Genomic DNA, 18,669 nt, shown 5'->3' on the forward strand with positions numbered 1-18,669 from the left:
TATTGTTTTAACCGAATGTTTATTAGATACCAGATACCTTACAAAACAATATTCTTCAACAAATACTTCACTTAAAAAATGAGTTACATGGCTTCAGCAAAGTGGTCTCAGCGGAAGCCCAGACCTCAGATGGATTTACTTGAGGAATGTGACAAGTAAGCCCAGGTGGTGATGACACAATAACTAATATACTGTTCTTTTTACTTTAGAAATAGCCTTACTGAGCAGCTATTTAAAAGGCACAGTTATGTTATGCCGCCTTTGGTTATACTGGTGCTCATTACAGGTTAAGGCTCTTTCATGTCCGTTCCTTGTCTTGAATGTCTGGTGTGGGCTTTGCTGGCTGGTCTTGGGCTTCACTGAGCTTTGCCTTATTTCAGTCAACCAGTTCGTGCTTATTCTCCGGCTCGGTCTGCTTCTCACCCCCGTCCTCCTCATCAGATTCGAAGGTGTTGTCAGGAATGTCGTACAACCGGATCATTGCCTAAAGAATGGAAGATGTTTATTAAGAACAGGCACAGAGTGGAAGAGTATAGGCAAATGTTAGCCTCTGAGAAGTGCACTGTAAATATTTAACAAAAAGGAAACAATGTGATAGGCACTAAAAGGATGAAGATGACTGATAGTTTGAGTTGTGAAGGCAAGTTAAGAAATCATAAGAAGCTATGCAATACACTAAAAGGATAAAGGTGACTGATAGCTTGAGTTATGAAGGCAAGTAATGTTAAATGTGGAAAGAATATTTTAGGCACCTTATCAGTTATATAAGTGTAGCAAAAAAAGTACTCAGGTTGTCTAGAGCACAGGTGTGTGTAAACAACGTGAAAGTATGGGGGTTCACCTTGTTGGGATCCTTCATGATGAGGTACTTCCCATCAGGCAGCTTCATGCAGATGTCAATGATGCAGCGCAGGATACCCCAGGCGTTGTCCATGCTCAGGTTGATCTGGTTGGCGAACTCCATGGGCCGGAACTGCTGCGTGCCCAGAATCATGTGCTTGGTGGAGTCCCGCACATTGACACGAGACACATACCTGAGGAGAAGGAAGGAGAGGCTGATGCTGTGAGGAGGAAGGGGAGAGACTGAGGCTGTGTAGGGGAAGGTGGGTTTGATGCTGTGTGGAGAGGGAGAGAGACGCTGATGTTCTATAGGGATAGGGGGAGGTTAATGCTGTGGGGAGGAGAGAGAGAGTGATGCTGTGGGGAGGAAAGGAGAGAGACTAATGCTGTGTGGAGAGAAAGGAGAGAGACTGATGCTGTGTGGAAAGAAAGGAGAGGCTGATGCTGTGTGGAGAGAAAGGAGAGGCTGATGCTGTGTGGAGAGAAAGGAGAGAGACTGATGCTGTGTGGAGAGAAAGGAGAGACTGATGCTGTGTGGAGAGAAAGGAGAGAGACTGATGCTGTGTGGAGAGAAAGGAGAGAGACTGATGCTGTGTGGAGAGAAAGGAGAGAGACTGATGCTGTGTGGAGAGAAAGGAGAGAGACTGATGCTGTGTGGAGAGAAAGGAGAGACTGATGCTGTGTGGAGAGAAAGGAGAGAGACTGATGCTGTGTGGAGAGAAAGGAGAGGCTGATGCTGTGTGGAGAGAAAGGGCATGCGTAGGTGGTCAGAATGGGATGCTACGAGTAAAGGAAAAGGAGTTATTTGATTTTTTGTTTTGATGCTGGGCTTATTATGGAGAGAAATAATTAATGGCTTCTGTCCATAAATAAGCATTTCATATTAGATGTATATATGTATGAGGCATTCACTATCAAAAAGTACCTTCTATTACACCCATCTGCTGTTCATGCCCTTTTCAACTCACCCGAACTTGATCTGGTCTGAGCCTGCTAGTATGGCCTGCACGGTCCACTTGGCCAGCTTGCACGCGTTGTTCTTCAGCTCGTTGGCCAGCACGGCGCCGCGCTGAGTGTCCAACTTCTGCCGCCAGTCAACACCGCCGGAGTGTTTGGAGTCCCACTCGTTGAGGGCCTGAAAAAGAGAAGTGATGCATTTAACACTGAAAATGCTTCTATTGAATATTTAAACAAGCTAGGCAAGGAAAACTGGTGAGTGCTATTAGAAACACGAGGAATAAACTATCCTCCAAATATTTGCTCATTCTTTCTTCTCCAACTAATACAAAACAAAGTAGACTCCCCACCACCATACCTTAATATTGATGAACTGTATTTCATTGTTGGGAGCTGCCTGTACAGAGTCATGTTCCGTGCGAGCCACCAGGTTGATGTCATTGCCGAGGCACCACTTGCGGTACCTGTAGCCCACTGGCGCCACCTCATCCTCTTCATCCTCGTCCAGGAAGGGGTTGTCGTGCTCAAACTTGTAGCGGTTACCATCCTGTGGGGACATGTGATGCCTCATTACCTACACTGTTGTTATGCCATGCCCTGTCAGAAGAAAATATCAAAATACAGTGAATGAGGATGCTATAGGTGCCTGAAAAGTATGCCGAGTGACTTACATTACGCAGGACTTGCTGGGAGAAGTTGTGGTTGATGAAGGTGGCCTCCAGAGACAGGTTCCTGGGGGAGTTGAGGGAATTGCCTTCCTCCTGGGGCGGCTCGCTGGAGGTCTCACTCACGGTCAACAGGTCTGGAGGAGATACACTTGGGATAGAGGCTGCCTGACCTCAGCTTTGTCACACATGTATGTATATCCATGTAGGCCAAGAATTCCTTACCTATATGCTACGTAAAGACCAGTTTCTACAAGCACAAGCAGAGTGAAGGGTTGAGAAAAGCCCTATGAACATATGATAAGCATTTAGTCATGATTAATACAATTGGGCCATACCACGCAATTGTAGATCATTTAAGTAACTCTAATTTAAGCTTCTAACTAATGTCTGCTAAATGCACCACCTCAGTTACATAACGTAAACTGAGAAAAAAGTCCACTTAGTATTTAATCTGCCTCTTGGCAATGACAGGACTATCAACACACTGACAGACCTGTGGTAAGGAAGAGGCAGTACAATAACAATTGCTTCTGTAAGGGAGGACCTACATGAATAAACCATGGAAGAAACTCAAATTTTCCTTGTTCTGGCACTTCCTCTAAGCAGATTAAATCCTTCACCTGGCAACCCTTTCCCTCTCTCTAATTATCTATACCCCTTCCCCCTTCCCCTACACGTGGGTAAACTGCATGAGTCTGGAACATCCCTAACTTTGGCCAAAGAAAAAAATAGAAAGTAGTAGTTGGAACATGACCAATGCATCACTGCCACAGAATAGTTTTCCACGACAAGCATACAAAGTGCACCCAACGTGGCGATACTCACCAAACTCGGAGTCGTCCCGCTTGTCAAAGAAGAGCTTGCCGGCGATCTTCTGCACCACCACGTCCCAGGAGTTGCTGGAGCGTGAGCAGCACATGATGGTGGACAGGATGGCGTCGGTGGCGTATACATTGCTGTCCTCCGTCTTGGTGAGCTGCACAACAAAACAACAAACTGTATAAATGCCACCTTTACACCTATACAAAATAAACATTACTGACCAAGTGTTGTACAGATTTTTCTCTCTAATCCTTCAACTACCCAAAGGTAAAACACTGAATCTTCAATGTATTAATTATCAAAAACATGTTAACTTGTGGGTATTCCAGGACTGACAATGAAAAACTATTGAAAAAAACATACTATAATTTTTTAAACCAGAGAAAGCAATTGGGCAAAAGAAAATAGAAGGAAAAAAATACCCTGACTGAGTTCATGCGAGATATTGCCACAATAAGACAACCTCTACTACTGTAACTAATAAGAAAATGAGCAAAACCTGATCTTATTCCATCCCATAAACATCAAGACACGAGCCTGACCTGCCTGATCACGGGGTCATCGGTGGTGGTGACCTTGTGGAAGATGCGGTTGATGCGGGTCAGCTTCTTCTCGTTCTTGACGGTGACGCGGTCGTAGGCCTTGTCATAATACTCCAGTGAGCCACAGAGATACCTGAAGATTGGGTAAGCTTGTCAGATCGTAAATAAATGCCAGTGTCTGCACATAAGTGAAAGTTTTAAGTTCAGAGGAAAATTAAGCTTATGATGATTTGTCCCTTTTCAGTTAATGCAGGATAGAATTAATTAAGGGTTTGAAAGAATGAGGTGGAGAGTGAATAATTTCTTAAAAGGATCATATAGATGGTAAGCTTGGAAAGTGTGTGAAGTTGTAGGAGAAAGGAGAAAATACATGAAAAAGTAGACATTTTTCAGTTTTTCTTTCCATTCCTTCACAGGCAAGAAGTTTCGAGCCTTAAAGTCATTGATAGTTACTGAAGTTCGTTAGCCAAAATTGTCAGAAGTAAAAAATAGAAAAAGAATAGAAAGTGACAACATAGTGAGTCAATTGATTTACGATATGGAGGAGGATAGGAGTGGATCGGAGCTTGTAAATCATAGTATTGGTGGACCTACTTCTCACACACAGCCCCTTTACCCCCCACACACTCACAGGTCCTTGGGGTCCTCAATATTGGGCAGCGACAGCTTGGAGAGGCGCGGGAAGTCCATCTCCTCGATCACCTTCCACTCTGGCCGCACCGTCACCGAGGCATCCCGGTTCTTGATGGGGGGGTGGCCGCCGCGGTTCCAACGGTTACGCTGGTACTGCTGCTTCTGCCAGTTCTTATTGTTCTGGAACCCAAAACTGCGCCCCCTAGTTACTGTAGAGTCATGGCCTTAGCAACAGTGTGGATCAGCATGTGTGGGGGTGTCCATGCCAAGACTTATGGCTAATGGGATATTCTTCTTTAATAAATCAGTTTTCATGTGCCACTAATAGAAAAAAAGGAAATATATAACTACTAATTAGTGCTTAACGGGCTTTTTTGTTGTTGTTCTTGCCCTTGAGCTACTTCTTTTACTGTTAAAAAAAAAAAATGACCTCAGAAAATACAGGTTAGCTCTTCAAGGGATGCAAGAAACCTATGAATTCAACTGATGAGTCTCTCTGATTAATATAAAAACAAACTTCCGCAGGGACTCACTCGCGCTTGTTGCCCTTCCCCAGGACCTGCATCTGCTGCCCCTTCTGGTTGCGCTGGTTCTTCATGTTGCGTTGGTTGCGCATGTAGCGGCCGCGCTGGTACAGAGGCTTGGGAACATTGGTCTTGTACACGTGCTGGAAGGTTGACTCATCCTCCTCGTGGTAGTAGGCATACTGCTGCATACTGCCAAAGGTGGACTGATACTTGACTGGGGGAAAGACATGAAGGGATTAGCTCCAGTACAATATGTAGATAATTATATACTGTACATTCTTATTTTACAGATCTCAATTTCCTAGACTGTGGACTTGGTGTACTTACTGGCATAGCGACGGTCCTGGTATGTTGCTCCGGTCCAGTCCGACACCTGGGAAAGTAAAGATACCTCGTCAGAACAAGAAAATGGTGGGAAAAATGTAAGGTGTGTTTACTAAGAACAAATGTGAAGAGGACCCAAAGTCTAAAGGATAGTAACCTGCCACCATGATCTATTAGTGGCAAGACCAACATCAAGACTGAACTGTGCATGGTTGATATAATCTGTGAAAATCTATCAGAAAGTGTCAAACACCAGCTCATTCAAAACTAGACTCCATCATTGACCAGCTGCAATACTTGAAGATGGAGCAGAGGTGTGGAGGCGGTGGGTCCCCAGACTGGCCGTGGTGATGACACCTAAATCTATGACAACTACAACTGTCAAGCTAAAATTATACCATAAAATTATTAAAAGGTGAGAAAATGTTAAAAGTATAAGCCTCATATCTGAAATTAATTATGGACATATTAAACTGAAGATTGATGAATGGAAAACATACAAGACCTGACTTAACCTCCAATGCAGTTGAAATCAATAAACTTAAGTAACTCTGGAATAACACCCAAAACCACGTTACTTTCACCCTGACCCATGAAATACCTCCTTGTTCTTCTCATCTGGCTAAACCTGCACCACCTGCCCCTCTAGTGTACCTGCCCCGTGCTGCAGGTTAATTAGATATACAGGTATCATGCTCCAAACGATAATCAAGACAACATTACTTATAAGAACAATTATAAGGATTCGAGCAACTCAAGTCACACACCAGAAACAGGAGTGTGGCTTTCAGGAGTGTGTAGGCAACCAGCAAAACTTTATTAGATGCAAATGGTGGGGAAAAATTACTTAAAATACGGCACGGATTAATTAGATATACAGGTAACATGCCCCCAAAGGTTAATTAAGAGAACAATATGGCCGGGGCCGTGTGCATTGTTCCATATGGCCCCACGCCCGCCCCCACCCACACCCACACCCAGGCCACCTTCCTTAAAAAACACACCCACTCCACACCCCAAAACACAGATAACAGGACAGACAGAGGAGGAAATACGTCCAAGCAAACACTGGCCATCCCTCGGGGCGCCACAGGGGACAGCCTCACCTTGCCCAGCCTGTCGCCCTTAGAGAACGGCTGGTAGGGCATGTCCTTGAACTGCTCGGGCACGTCGCAGGGGCCCCATCCTGTAGGGTTATCCTGGATCTGCGGCGCCAGGAATTTCGCCGACATGCTGAGGGAGGGACGGCGGCGCTCAGCACTCTCAGCACCACGCCGGGGAAGGACTGCTCCTCAAATTACCGTACTCAGAGCCGCGTATTTACCGGTTTCTGGCCCATAACTGTTGCCAATAAGCACCAATAATTAACCATTTAAACGATAACCATATGTGAAGGCAGTCAGTTGGGTGATGAAAGCAGTTTTTAGGTCGGAAATTGGCAAACATAGGAGGCAGAGTACGACAATTTGGCAACGTTGGACTGCACCTCAAATTACCGTACTCAGAACATTTGCATTGATTTCAGGGCCCAAACTGTCGTCCCTTCACGATTAATGCTATAAAATGAAGGCTTTTGTTGTAGCTGTTGATAACTTGTATGCTTTTTTGCAGTATTTATGGCTCTGAAACCGGAAAATAGAATATGCTGAGTACGACAATCTGGTAGTCCGGCTCCTCCCTTCCCAGTGTGGATGTCACGTTGCCCAGCTTTTTGTTTATACTGTTTCTCATTCATCGGAAAATGATAGTTTTCTTTTACATATATGTTTTATTCATATATTTTGTTAAAAAATTGTCCCATGTTAGTTAGAAGAGAATCTCATTTGACTATCTGCCAATGTGGGAGATGAGCCAAGCAGTTAAAAATCAGAAGTGCATCCATTAATTGATATAAAGATGTAAAATAAACGAATATATTAATAAAAATAATCTAAAACTCACCAAAGAATTAATCAGGAACAAAGACTCTCAATGATTAAACAGCAGCCTTATGTGATGCGCAGTACAACTTTCTACGCATAAATACTTGTTAAATTAGGCTACTTTTCACTCATAAAAGTGTAACTGCATTCAATAAAGTAATACAACACGCGATACTGCCTTATTCTCAATGCTTTAACACCATTTTGAAAGCTTGTCATTCGTGAGAGGAAAGCTTGACAGTCTTGAAATATCTATAAAAAAAGTTACAATCCAGCATAAATAGAGCAAAATTGTGAGCGGGGTTATGCTGTATGATATTCTGTATGCTTCAGTAACAAGTAACTATTCAACTATGGACAAGCAACCACAAAAAGACGAATATAATAATCCTTTATCAATGGGACAAGCTTCAATTAATTAGTTATATCGCACGTCAGTAAAGGCATTGAAATCTGAAGTCATGTCAATCTTAACTTCCTATATTATTAGTCTATTTCTTCTTCCTTTCTTATGCTAAACGACTTCACTGTGAATGTTTTTGTATATTAGGCTATGTATGTTATGGCCCGCTTTTAAAGTCAATATAGAAAGTCGGTCATTTATGCAGACATTTAAGTTAGAGGTCATGTCAATCTCAACTTCCTTTCTGACTTATACTAAACAACCTGAGTGTACGTGTTCTTGTATAAATGTTTAACCAGCCAACGTCAGTAATAAAAGTCGCATATCTATTTATCTATACATTTATCTATTCATTCATTTACGTCACGAGTCATGTCAATCTCACATCCCTATCTTATTAACGTGTTCCTTTATGAATATTTAGTCCCAACACTTCGTTTAATCATCGAAGTCTCAAGTTATATCGATCTCACCCTTCTCCCTTGTCGTTTACCTGCAACAATAAACTATCAATCAATCAATCAATCAATCAGCTTCCTCTCTTAACTAATAGGCCTGAGCGAGCATGTTCCTCTATAAATATTCAGCCCTGCCCTCTCAGCCTCTCACTACTCAGCGCTGTTTTGTGGTTCGCCCGTCCCTGCGTTATCAGCAAACCACGATAAGATTTTGTTAGCTCGTCGGAAATTGAGTTGAACAAGGGATGGACATGCTAGCAGTGACGGCCGGGGCGCAGGAAGGGATAGAGAGGGAGTGTGACAGCTGACAGGCCATTGGGAAACACACAAAAGGAGAGATACAGACATAAGAACAAGGACATAAGAGAACGGTGGAAGGGAGGAGACGAGGTGGAAAGGAGAAAGAAGAAAGAAGGATTGAAGTTGAAGTGTTTAGTTGGAGAGTTGGAAAGAAGAAGGAAGAAGAAGGAAGAAGAAAGGGGTGAAGTTAAGCTGTGAAGTGGAAAAAGGGAGGAGCTAGACGAGTTGGAAAGAATTAAGAATAAAGGAGAAAAGAAAAAGAAAGAAAGAAGAAAGGAGTGAGAGTTAAAAGTGTGTAGTGGAAAAGAAAAAGACGAGGTATAAAGAAAAAAAATGGGAAGGAGGTTGTGTTTGAAGTGAAAAAGAAGCAGCCTATTTTTTTTTACATAGTGAAAGAAAAATGGATAAATTGTAGTAGCCTATTGTGAAAAGGAGGTACTAGAAAAGAAGAAGAAGAAGAAGACGACGAAAAAGGAGAGAGAGAGAGAGAGAGAGAGAGAGAGAGAGAGAGAGAGAGAGAGAGAGAGAGAGAGAGACTTCCTGCCTTCCTGACCATCTCTCATTATACGAAGTTGCCTCAGAGTCACACGCACGCACACACGCACACACCAGCTGATCAAAACTCAAGCACACCTCCTCCCTAATATATTCCAAGGTAAGTTAATAAGCAATACCGAGCTTTTAGTTTATTATTAAGGTTATTTATGAGTCTATATTTATATCATCATCACCGATTCATATGACCTTTATAATCTCTCTCTCTCTCTCTCTCTCTCTCTCTCTCTCTCTCTCTCTCTCTCTCTCTCTCTCTAAAAACAATACGTGCACTTATATGAACCAATTCCTGATAAGATATACAAAGGGAGTTTTTATCACCTTTTTATGATGTGAAAAGAGAGGAAAGAAAGGAAGGAAAGGAAGAAAGGAAGGAAGGATGAAATTTAAGATAGAAATAGAAAAATGAGAAGGAAAGGAGGTGAAGGACATCGAGGAAGGAAGGAAGGAAAGGAAGGAATTAAGGAAGGATGAAGTTTGAAGATAAGATAAAAATAGAAAAATGTGAAGGAAAGGAGGTGAAGGATATAGAGGAAGAGAGGAAAGAGAAGGGTACGTAGAAGAAGGGAGGAAAAAGGAAGAAAGTAGAAGGAGGAAGGATGAGTTAGAATAGAAATAGAAGGAAAGGATGACAGGGATGGAGGAAGAGGGAATGACATAAGAGGAATAAAGGAAGGAATAGGTGAAGAGGCGGAAGATAAGGGGGCAAGATATGAACTAATTGAAGGTCAGGATAGTATGAAAGAGACGAAGGCGAGGAAGAAATATATATATCAGAAAAGATGGAGGAGAGAAGAAGAAAGAGGGAGAAAGGAAAAAAGGAATAAATGGAGAATTAGAAAAGAATGAAAAGAAAGAAATAAGGAAAATGAACTAAATAATAAAAGATGGAAAACAGCATTAAAGGAAGAAAGAAAAAAATGAATGAACGTAGAATTAGAAAAAAATAAAAAGAAGGAAATAAGGAAAATAAACTAAATAATAAAAGATGGAGAACAGTAACAAAGGAAGAAAGTAAAAAAAAAATGAATGAATGAAAAATTAGTTTAATGAATAAAAAAGGAGAAATATTTAAAACTGTACCGACGAACACTAAAATGAGGCTATAGTTACAAAATACGACTCATACATGAACCAAAAAAATGAAAAAAAGGAAGATAAAAAGGAAAAATATGTATAAAAAAAAAAAAAACTAATTAATGAAGGTACTCGATATGATTGGCAACCACGTAATACACTGATAAGAAGAAGAAAAAACCGACAGCTGCAGTTGATGATAAAATGACACTAGATAAAAACAAAGGAGGCTAAGTTTACTGATGATAAAATGTGACCTCTTTCTTTTCTTCTTTCGTCTTTTTGATATTTCCTTTTTTTTTGTGTGTGCTTTCATCCTGTTTCCTCTTCTCGTGTTTTCGTTTTCTTGTTTTCTTTTTCTCTACTTCTATGATATACTTGTTTATTTTATTCCTTGGTGTTGTTGTTATTATTACTATAGCTGTTACTGTTGTTGTTTTCCTTCTTCTTCTTTATTTTGAATATTTTCTTTTTCATTTTCATCGTCTTCTTCTTTTTATTTTTCTAGTTCTTATTCTTCGTGTTCTTCTTCTTCTTCTTCTTCTTCATCATCTCCGTCCTCATAAGTCACGAATTCTTACACAACGCCATAAACACATCAACGCGATAACACATATACAAAACTTTACTACCAGCACAAACACAGAGGCGACATAAACTAACACACAGCTATAAATCCATTAACATTTTTTGATTCATCGGAGTTTATGACAGGAAGGATTATACGAGGCTGGTACGTGTGTGTGTGTGTGTGTGTTCCGTGACCCTGGTGGCAGACGGAGGAAGCAGGCTATAGCAAGGAGGATACAGGAGGTTGAGGAAAGAACGTTAGAGTGGGCGGCAAGATAAGATTAAGCCAGCAACGAAGACAGACATATAACGAACAAGATTTACTGCTTATGAGAGAGAGAGAGAGAGAGAGAGAGATTACAGATTTACATATGAAAAACAAGAAAATACAGACACCATGGTCCATGGTTGGGTCTCTCCTTCAAACCTAAAGTGATTTTACATTAATGTGGCATCGCTTGCATAGCTTACTCTTACTGCAATTCGAAGTAGCATAACAAAATGACATAATAGCCTACCTCAGATATTAACTTTCTACCTGATCAAGAATAATGTGTGAAGTAAAGAGGCCAGTCACCCATCAGCGAATATACATGTCATTACAAACTTCCATACACTCAAAACAAAATATAGCACAACTGGGTCCTAATGGGCCACGATATCAACACAACCACAGCGCAAGATTACCACTGTATCGCAAATCATTCGTCCCTACAGCATTTCCCTCCTTATCCTCCTCTTAACACACTTCTCTTCTCCCTTCCCCACAATTCCTCTTCCCTCTCCCCTCTTCTCTTAACATCTCTTCTCTCTCCCCTACACCCTTTCAAACTCCCCACACCTCTCCTCTCATCCCCTTCCCCCATCCTCTTCTCCCACACACCTCTCCCCATTCTCCTCTTAACATCTCTTATCTCTCTCCCCTACACCCTTTCAAACTCCCCACACCTCTCCCCTCCCCATCCCCTTCCCCCATCACACATGCCTCCCCCCTCCCTCACACACTCTCCCGTCCCCCTGTCCTCTCCTTCGCTATCACCACCGATAACAAACCTTCATTGTGCACCTTCTTGAACAAAGCACGGCCCTGAAACAAAGTACACAGCGACAATACCCAAATTCTCCGCCCCCCGCCCAGTCGCCGGCATGAGGAGCCCTGACGGAGACACCACGAGCCAGGAGAGCGTCGGGGTGGTGATGGACGGCACGAGGCAGCAGGAGGAGGCGGTGGAGGCGGTGGCGGGGCGCGGCGGATCAAGGAAGAACAGCCCCGCCGCCGATGCAACGACTTTCCGAGTGTACAGACAGAGGTGGTTGGTGCTGCTGACGGTGGTGTTGTTGAATATATCCAACGCCGGGGTGAGTAGAGTGATCTTCCTTTTCTTCCTCTTTTTCTTCTTCTTCGTCTTCATTAGTTAGGAAATCTTGCATAATGTTGAATATCTCGAACGCCGGGGTGAGTATAGAGTGGTCTTATCCCTTTTCTTCCTCTTTTTCTTCTTAGTCCTCATTTGTAAAGAAATTCTTACAAGATGCCGTAAACAGACGTGATAACCAATATATGAAGTCTTGGTATCAGCATCAATAGACTCAAGATAAGCTAGCACGCAAACACACCGATACTATACTAATCCATTGTTAACATTGTGAACCACCGTATTTTATGACAGGAATTATTACGATGTTATTTCTTGTGTATTTAGTTAAGGCATCACCGAAACCACGTGCAGCTTTAGCATTTGTCCCATTCTATTTACCCTTCTATATACGTTTCTCTCAATATCTTCCTCCTGACTCTCTTTTCTAACATCCTCTCAACCCCCTCCCGCCGCAGCTCTGGATCAACATCGCGCCCGTGTCGTACAAGGCGGCGGAGTACTTCAACGTGGCCATCGCAGACGTCAACTGGTTCAGCCTCACGTTCCTCTTCGTGTCCATTCCCTTCTGCTTCATCTCCACCTTCAGCGTCAACCAGCTGGGCCTCAGGGCAGCGGTAAGCATACAAACCTCATCCAGTTTTTCTTTTTTGGGGATAGGTCGTTGAAGATTTGGATGGTGAAAGACAGAAAACTCATCATCCTTAACATAGACAGTTTTTGTATATGGTAATGTCATTTGCTAACATTTCCCATTGGTGGTCTTCAATCTTTTCCTCACCCAATTAAAATAGTCATCTAGTATTGCCAGCTGGTGATATTTCTTTTTGCTGTTCTTCATTTTCTTTCCACGACACGAGATTACTCCATCTTTTCATTCCTTTCTCCTTTCTTTCTTTGTATCAGGTGTTGTCAGTCACTAATGTCTTCACTGCTCTTTGCCATTTTCCCTTCCAATGCAGCAGGTCTTCGTATCAGATTGCCAGTCACTAATACACTTCTCTTCACTCTTCATTGACATCCTTCCCTTCCAATGCAACAAGAAACTTTTTTCATGGTTCTCATCATCCATTTTTCCTCTTGGTTTCGTGTACAGTCATCTTTCCCTTCCAGTGCATGTCACAAATACACTTCTCTTTACTGTTATTTGCCATCCTTTCTTTCTACTGCAACAAGACAATTCTCCGAGGTTCTCATTGTCCATCTTTCCTCCTGGTTCCGTGCACAGATCCACATCGGGGGCGCCCTCAACTGTATCGGGGCCGTGGTGCGCGCTCTGTCCACCGCTGGGTTTCTCCCGCACGAGGCTGAGTTCCCTGTGTGTCTGGCGGGGCAGGTAAGGCTAGAAGGGCGTGAGGAAGGGGCGCAGTGAAGGACAACACAGTGCCTACCTTTGACGATTTACTTCCTAGCTCCTCCTCTTCATTTTTGTCATTATCTTTATTCTGCTCCTCTTCTTGCTCTTCCTTCTCTCTTCTCCCTTTTCTCTTACTCTCCCCTTTCTTATTCTTCTTTCTTTTCTATTTCCTTATCTTTATGCGCCTTCATCCTATTTCTTCTCATCCTCTTTCTCTTTTTCATACATTCCAAAATCTGAACACCACAAAACAACTTGAAAGCTTGAGAAAACACACAGATATCAAGTTTGAGCGGTAGAGGTCATTGATTACACGGTAAGAGAACATCAAAATCACACTAATCTAACCTCGTCTCAGGATTCAACAGAAAGGCAATCACAGGCGTCTCATTTTAAGTCATTCATGGTTACAGTTTCTTGGGTGCTGGTGTGTGGACAGGCTGCAGTGTCTCTTACGGGGCTTCCAAGTGACTGAGTAAGGTGAGAAGAACAGGTAAACCCGCCGTGTCCTAATCCCAGTGTTTCGGCAGGTGGTGTCCGCGATGGCCCAGTCGTTCCTGCTCTTCATCCCGACAAAGGTGTCTCAGTTGTGGTTCCCCGAGTCTTCCCGCGCGCTCTCCACCACCATCCTCTCCATGTGTGAGTTTCGTTGGTGGTTCTGTTTCCAGCTTTTCCGTCTCACTTACCTAAAGCAGCCTGCGAAACTGGTCGTCTGTTGCTGGGGGAGTATTTATTGTCTATAAAGCAATTTAGTTCATTTTTTTTCTTAGCCTGTCAATGCCGTCACTGCTGTAGGTAATATATCTGGACAGGATGAAGACTTATTTGGTGAGAGACGAAGCACAGTTCCTTTCCAAGGCGACACTGACCTTCCTTACGCCCTTCCCAATTCTCCTCTTCAAAGAATATCCATCAAGGTCGTCACATAAGTACACAAGTCTATTAGTAAACCGTGGGATGGCCACAAAATCTTGAAAATATTTCTGATACGTTATCTGCTGTGATTAAATGCTCAGCGGTCATAAGGGCTGCGAGATACAGCATCAGACAACGCCCAAATATATATTGTGTAAAGCCAAGAAACATGAAGGTCACCGTGACACGATAACTGCATCACGACGTGCGGGTCAAATGCGACCTCCCTGCAGCTCATCGGCGCGGCAATGCGAATATGATCACTGGAAAGGCTGCACCGCCAGACTTGTTCCACGGGCGCCTGGGAGGCCTGGTGGCAGTGAAAACACACAATAATGAATGCTTGGGCCTCAGACGCTGCGGCAGTCGCTACTGTCACCCTAACATGTCTTCACGGCCCTCCTCTCCCCCGCAGCCAACCCCTTCGGCATCCTGGTGACGCAGGTGGCCTCTCCGCTCCTGGTGCAAGAGAAGGAGCAGATCCCGACTCTTAATTATGTCTTCGGGGGCCTGGCCATCCTGTGCGAGCTGGTGACCATCGTCTGTATCACCAGGTGAGTGCGGGAGCTGGGGATGGCGTGGAGGGCATCTTTACCTGGGGAGGACGGGCCAAGGCTGTGCCGCGAGGGATGCCTCCCGCTGGCTAACGTGATCGCTGTCTGCAGGTCGAAGCCGCCGACGCCGCCCAGCCACAGCGCGGCCCGCGGGGAGAGGGACCGCGCCTCGTACCTGCAGCAGCTCAAAGACACCTTCACCTGCATCCCGTACCTGCTGCTGCTGCTGGCCCTCGGGTGCGGGGTGGCGCTGTTCTCGGCCCTGGCCACCGTGGCGCAGCAGATCCTCTGTCCCCTCGGCTACGACGATGTGAGTGATAACTGTTCGGCGGTCAGCGCCAAGGCCAAACTTCTTTCTTGGCCTTGGTCAGTGTGATGTCTTGCTCCTCCTCCTTGACCTTCACACACACTGGCGTCCTCCTCCCTCGCAGGTATTCAGCGGCGTGGCTATGGCGTTGCTGATCCTGAGCGGCTTCGTGGGCTCTGCCGTGACGGGCATAGCTGCTGACCGCACCAAGGCCTTTACTCCTATCACCAAGCTCTTCTACGGCTGCGCGGCCATCTTCGCCATTGTCATGATGGAGGTCAGTCTGAGGCGAGACATTACTTAAAACTTACTCATGTGTGTGTGGCTTGACCTGTGTGACCTGGCCTGTGACCTGGTCTGTAACCCTTGCCTCCCTCCGTAGATGTTCCTCGTGCCCAACCAGCCTGTCATTGTGGGTCTCTCCTGCGCCCTCTTTGGGTTCTTCGGCGTGGGGGCGTACCCGATCGGCCTGGAGCTGGCGGTGGAGGCGACGTACCCTGTGGAGGAGAGCATCAGCACCGCCTTCATCTTCATGTCCGGTGAGCCTCGAGGGGAAGCGCTGGAGGCCGCGGTGTTAGGGGAGTGTTCCAGAGTTTTTGTGAGTGTTGATGCTGTAACACAATTCTTCTCCACTATCTGTTCCCCCGCACAAATTCTCCTCTCCTATATCATTACTGCATCAATCTTTCTCCAGTGTATCTTTGCTGCCTCACAAGTCCTCTCAAACGTGCTGGAGGCGTAGGTGTTAAGGGAGTGTTCCAAGGTTCTTTGTGAGTGAGGAGAGTGTAACAAAATTCTTCACCAAGGTCTTTTCCCTCTTACCAATCCTCCTCCAAAATCCTTCCTACTGCACCATGCACTCTTCCTCCTTCACAAGTCCTTTCAAACGCTTCTCACCCTTCATTTGGTTTCTCCGCGTCCCAGGCCAGGCTCAGGGCGTCATCATCATCGCCATGGTCACGCTGCTCTCACGCGACATGAAGCCCGCGTATGAGTACCTGGAGGTCTGCACTGTCGAGGAGAACTCCGACCTGCACCCCATGGACTACTCAAGTAAGTGACGCTGTAGGGGGTATCGAAGGCCCGTGTTCTTAGACATTTCGGGGTCTACACACCCACATTTGGCTTTCGTAGAAGTTGTGGGTATTTCCATAGGTATAGTTTTATGAGTCTAGTGATAGTTTGACAAGAATTCTGGATCATGAACGTAAGAAAAGGCTTATGAGACCCCAACTTATCTCCTTTGTGCCGTTTGGAGATATTTATTATGAGAGGCCCGTATGGCGGCAGCTACACCTCCACCAGTACATATGGTGGCAGCGGTGGGATGAGTGGGAGCCTGACCACCATTCTGGCAGGGTGTACCGCTCCGCCCTTGCCAGCTCCTGTACCCAATAAACTTAAGAATAGGAGCAGGGCCTATTCTTTACAACCCACCTGTACATCAACGTTGCCAGATTATCGTACTCGGAGCATCATATTTACCGGTTTCTGCCCCATAGCTATTGCCAAGAAACAGCAATAATTGACCATTTTAACGTTAGCTATATACAAAGCCAGATATTTAGGTGGAGGAGACAGTTTTAGGGTTGGAAATCGGCAAATATAGGAGCCTGAACACCACCATCTGGCAACGTTGCTGTACATATGGTTGCAGCTACACCTCCACCAGGACAACCGTGCTCTCAGACGCTTTCGGCTTTCACAGCAATTATTACCAAAGACCACAAAGGAGATTAGTCGGGGTTTCAAGAGAGGTTTTCAAGTTCACGGTGCATAAGCCTTGTCAAACTATCGCTAGGGTCATAAAACTACCCACAGCCTCTACGAAAGTCTTATCAAATGTTGGTATGTGTGTAAGCCCCTAAATGTTTGAGATTATGAGCCTAAGGTGGTGAGGCAGTGTGGCGTCAATGTGATGTGGTGTTGGTGTGGTGAGGTGGTGAAGTAGTGTGGCGTTGATCTGGCTTGATGGTCTTTTCTTCTTCTTTTTCATCTCTTCTTGTTCTTGTTCTTCGTCTTCTTCTTCTTTTGTAGACTTCTGACGCATTGTATCGCTTCTTAGGCTTTTGCACCTCGATCTTCCTTCCCATGTATGATGTATAGCCTTCAAATATTCTTCTCTCTTCGTTTCCAGCTTCCATCCAATCATGTTTTGTCTCTCTCTTCTTGTTTTTGTTCTTCGTCTTCTTTGTCTCCTTCTTCTGTAGACTTCTGACGCATTGTATCGCTTCTTAATCCTTTACAGCTCGATCTTCCTTCCTGTGTAGCCTTTAGATAACCTTCTCTCTTCGTTTCCAGCTTCTAACCAATAATTTTTTTTCTCTACTTGTTCTTGTTCTTCGTCTTCTTCTTCTGTAGACCTCTGATGCATTGTATCGCTTCTTAGACCTTTATACACCTCGATCTTCCTTCCTATGTGGCCTTCAGATATCCTTCTCTCCTCGTTTCCAGCTTCCAACCAATCATGTTTTCTCTCTCTTCTTGTTCTTCATCTTCTTCTTCTGTAGACCTCTGACGCATTGTATCGCTTCTTAGACCTTTATACACCTCGATCTTCCTTCCTGTGTAGCCTTCAGATATCCTCGCCTTGTTTCCAGCTTCCAACCAATCATGTTTTCTCTCACAGTCTCCCTGACGGGGATGATGGCGCTCCTCACCTTCGTCGTGCTCCTCATCATCATATTCTTCAAGACGCCGTACAAGAGACTGGAGGCTGAGAGCGCATCCAACCCGGACATCTCAAACGCCTCCTCCAGCCACTCCCTCACCGCCACTTCGGGCTACGGCTCAGAGGTCGTCTCAAGAAACAATACTACCACCTCAAACTCCTCCAAAACCCGCGTCACGGTGCTGGCCAAGGACGAGGCGAAGGAGGCGGCGACGGAGGCTGACTCAGACGTCGAACAGTGCCGCTTGTAGGTCCTGCGGCGGGTGTTTGTGCCGTGGAGGAAGAAACAGACTGTGGTGGAGGTGGTGGGTAGTGGTGGTGGTGGCAGGTAGTGGTGGAAAGCAAGAGACCACTTTTCTTCCTGTTCCATACTTCCTTCTCCTCTTCCATGCTTCCCCATCACCTACGCCACCTACTCCTCCTGTTCCGTGCCTTCTCCTCCTCTTCCGTGGTGGTGGTGGTTGGAAGTGGAGGGTGGAGAGCAGTTATCCTTCAGTTCCATACCTCCTCCTCCTCCTCCTTCACCTCCTATCGCTAACTTGCCACTGCCGCCGTCGATGATTAATAGTTCGCCCTCACAAGCCGCAAGTCGACGCCAGGGAATGTCAGTGATTTCAGCGGGTCGTCTGTTGGCATGAGGGCAGGTGAGATCATCCCGCTGTCACGAGGAGCACAGTTTAGGCTACCCGCCACTCGCCACACATAACGTTAACGATCTCAGTGTTTAGCCGTCTCGTACCGTTAGGGAACCGCCGACACTATTTATTAGCAGTGATATTTTTTTGGAGTTCATTCGTAGTTAGGCTGAAAAGTCGAAAAATAAATGAGTTTCACACGGCTATGTTTTCCTCCGCCTCGATATTCTGCGATTTCTTCAAGTTCATGTATACT

At 44.8% G+C, this 18,669-nt stretch overlaps 2 protein-coding genes and 1 non-coding gene across 5 annotated transcripts; 1 reads left to right on the forward strand and 2 right to left on the reverse strand.

The window, feature by feature from the left end:
* Window positions 1–2: 2 nt before the first annotated feature.
* On the reverse strand, window positions 3–6,616 carry LOC126999460 (eukaryotic translation initiation factor 3 subunit D-like). 2 transcript variants are annotated; one of them, XM_050862071.1, is made up of 11 exons: window positions 6,420–6,616; window positions 5,317–5,362; window positions 4,996–5,203; window positions 4,461–4,655; window positions 3,830–3,962; window positions 3,291–3,441; window positions 2,469–2,599; window positions 2,156–2,344; window positions 1,809–1,975; window positions 842–1,034; window positions 3–484 (listed from the first exon to the last, which is right to left on the reverse strand). In XM_050862071.1, exons 1-11 carry the CDS (start codon window positions 6,543–6,545, stop codon window positions 377–379), a joined length of 1,647 nt encoding a protein of 548 aa, XP_050718028.1. In that variant the 5' UTR covers window positions 6,546–6,616; the 3' UTR covers window positions 3–376. The 2 variants fall into 2 exon arrangements, with proteins under 2 accessions (XP_050718028.1, XP_050718027.1); XM_050862070.1 differs by having other exon boundaries at window positions 4,461–4,664.
* LOC126999630 (small nucleolar RNA SNORA49) lies at window positions 2,848–2,978 on the reverse strand. The gene has a single exon (XR_007753487.1). It is a non-coding gene; the product is annotated as a small nucleolar RNA SNORA49 (small nucleolar RNA).
* Window positions 6,617–8,331: 1,715 nt separating the features above from the next.
* LOC126999462 (uncharacterized protein B0416.5-like) lies at window positions 8,332–18,613 on the forward strand. 2 transcript variants are annotated; one of them, XM_050862074.1, is made up of 11 exons: window positions 8,332–9,051; window positions 11,679–11,957; window positions 12,433–12,591; window positions 13,203–13,310; window positions 13,862–13,970; window positions 14,662–14,800; window positions 14,912–15,110; window positions 15,232–15,384; window positions 15,490–15,646; window positions 16,032–16,160; window positions 17,737–18,613. In XM_050862074.1, exons 2-11 carry the CDS (start codon window positions 11,745–11,747, stop codon window positions 18,027–18,029), a joined length of 1,659 nt encoding a protein of 552 aa, XP_050718031.1. In that variant the 5' UTR covers window positions 8,332–9,051; window positions 11,679–11,744; the 3' UTR covers window positions 18,030–18,613. The 2 variants fall into 2 exon arrangements, with proteins under 2 accessions (XP_050718031.1, XP_050718032.1); XM_050862075.1 differs by having other exon boundaries at window positions 11,737–11,957.
* The last annotated feature ends 56 nt before the right edge of the window (window positions 18,614–18,669 follow it).

The sequence above is a fragment of the Eriocheir sinensis genome, chromosome 16, assembly GCF_024679095.1.
Source record: "Eriocheir sinensis breed Jianghai 21 chromosome 16, ASM2467909v1, whole genome shotgun sequence".
NCBI classification, from domain to species: Eukaryota; Metazoa; Arthropoda; class Malacostraca; order Decapoda; family Varunidae; genus Eriocheir; species Eriocheir sinensis.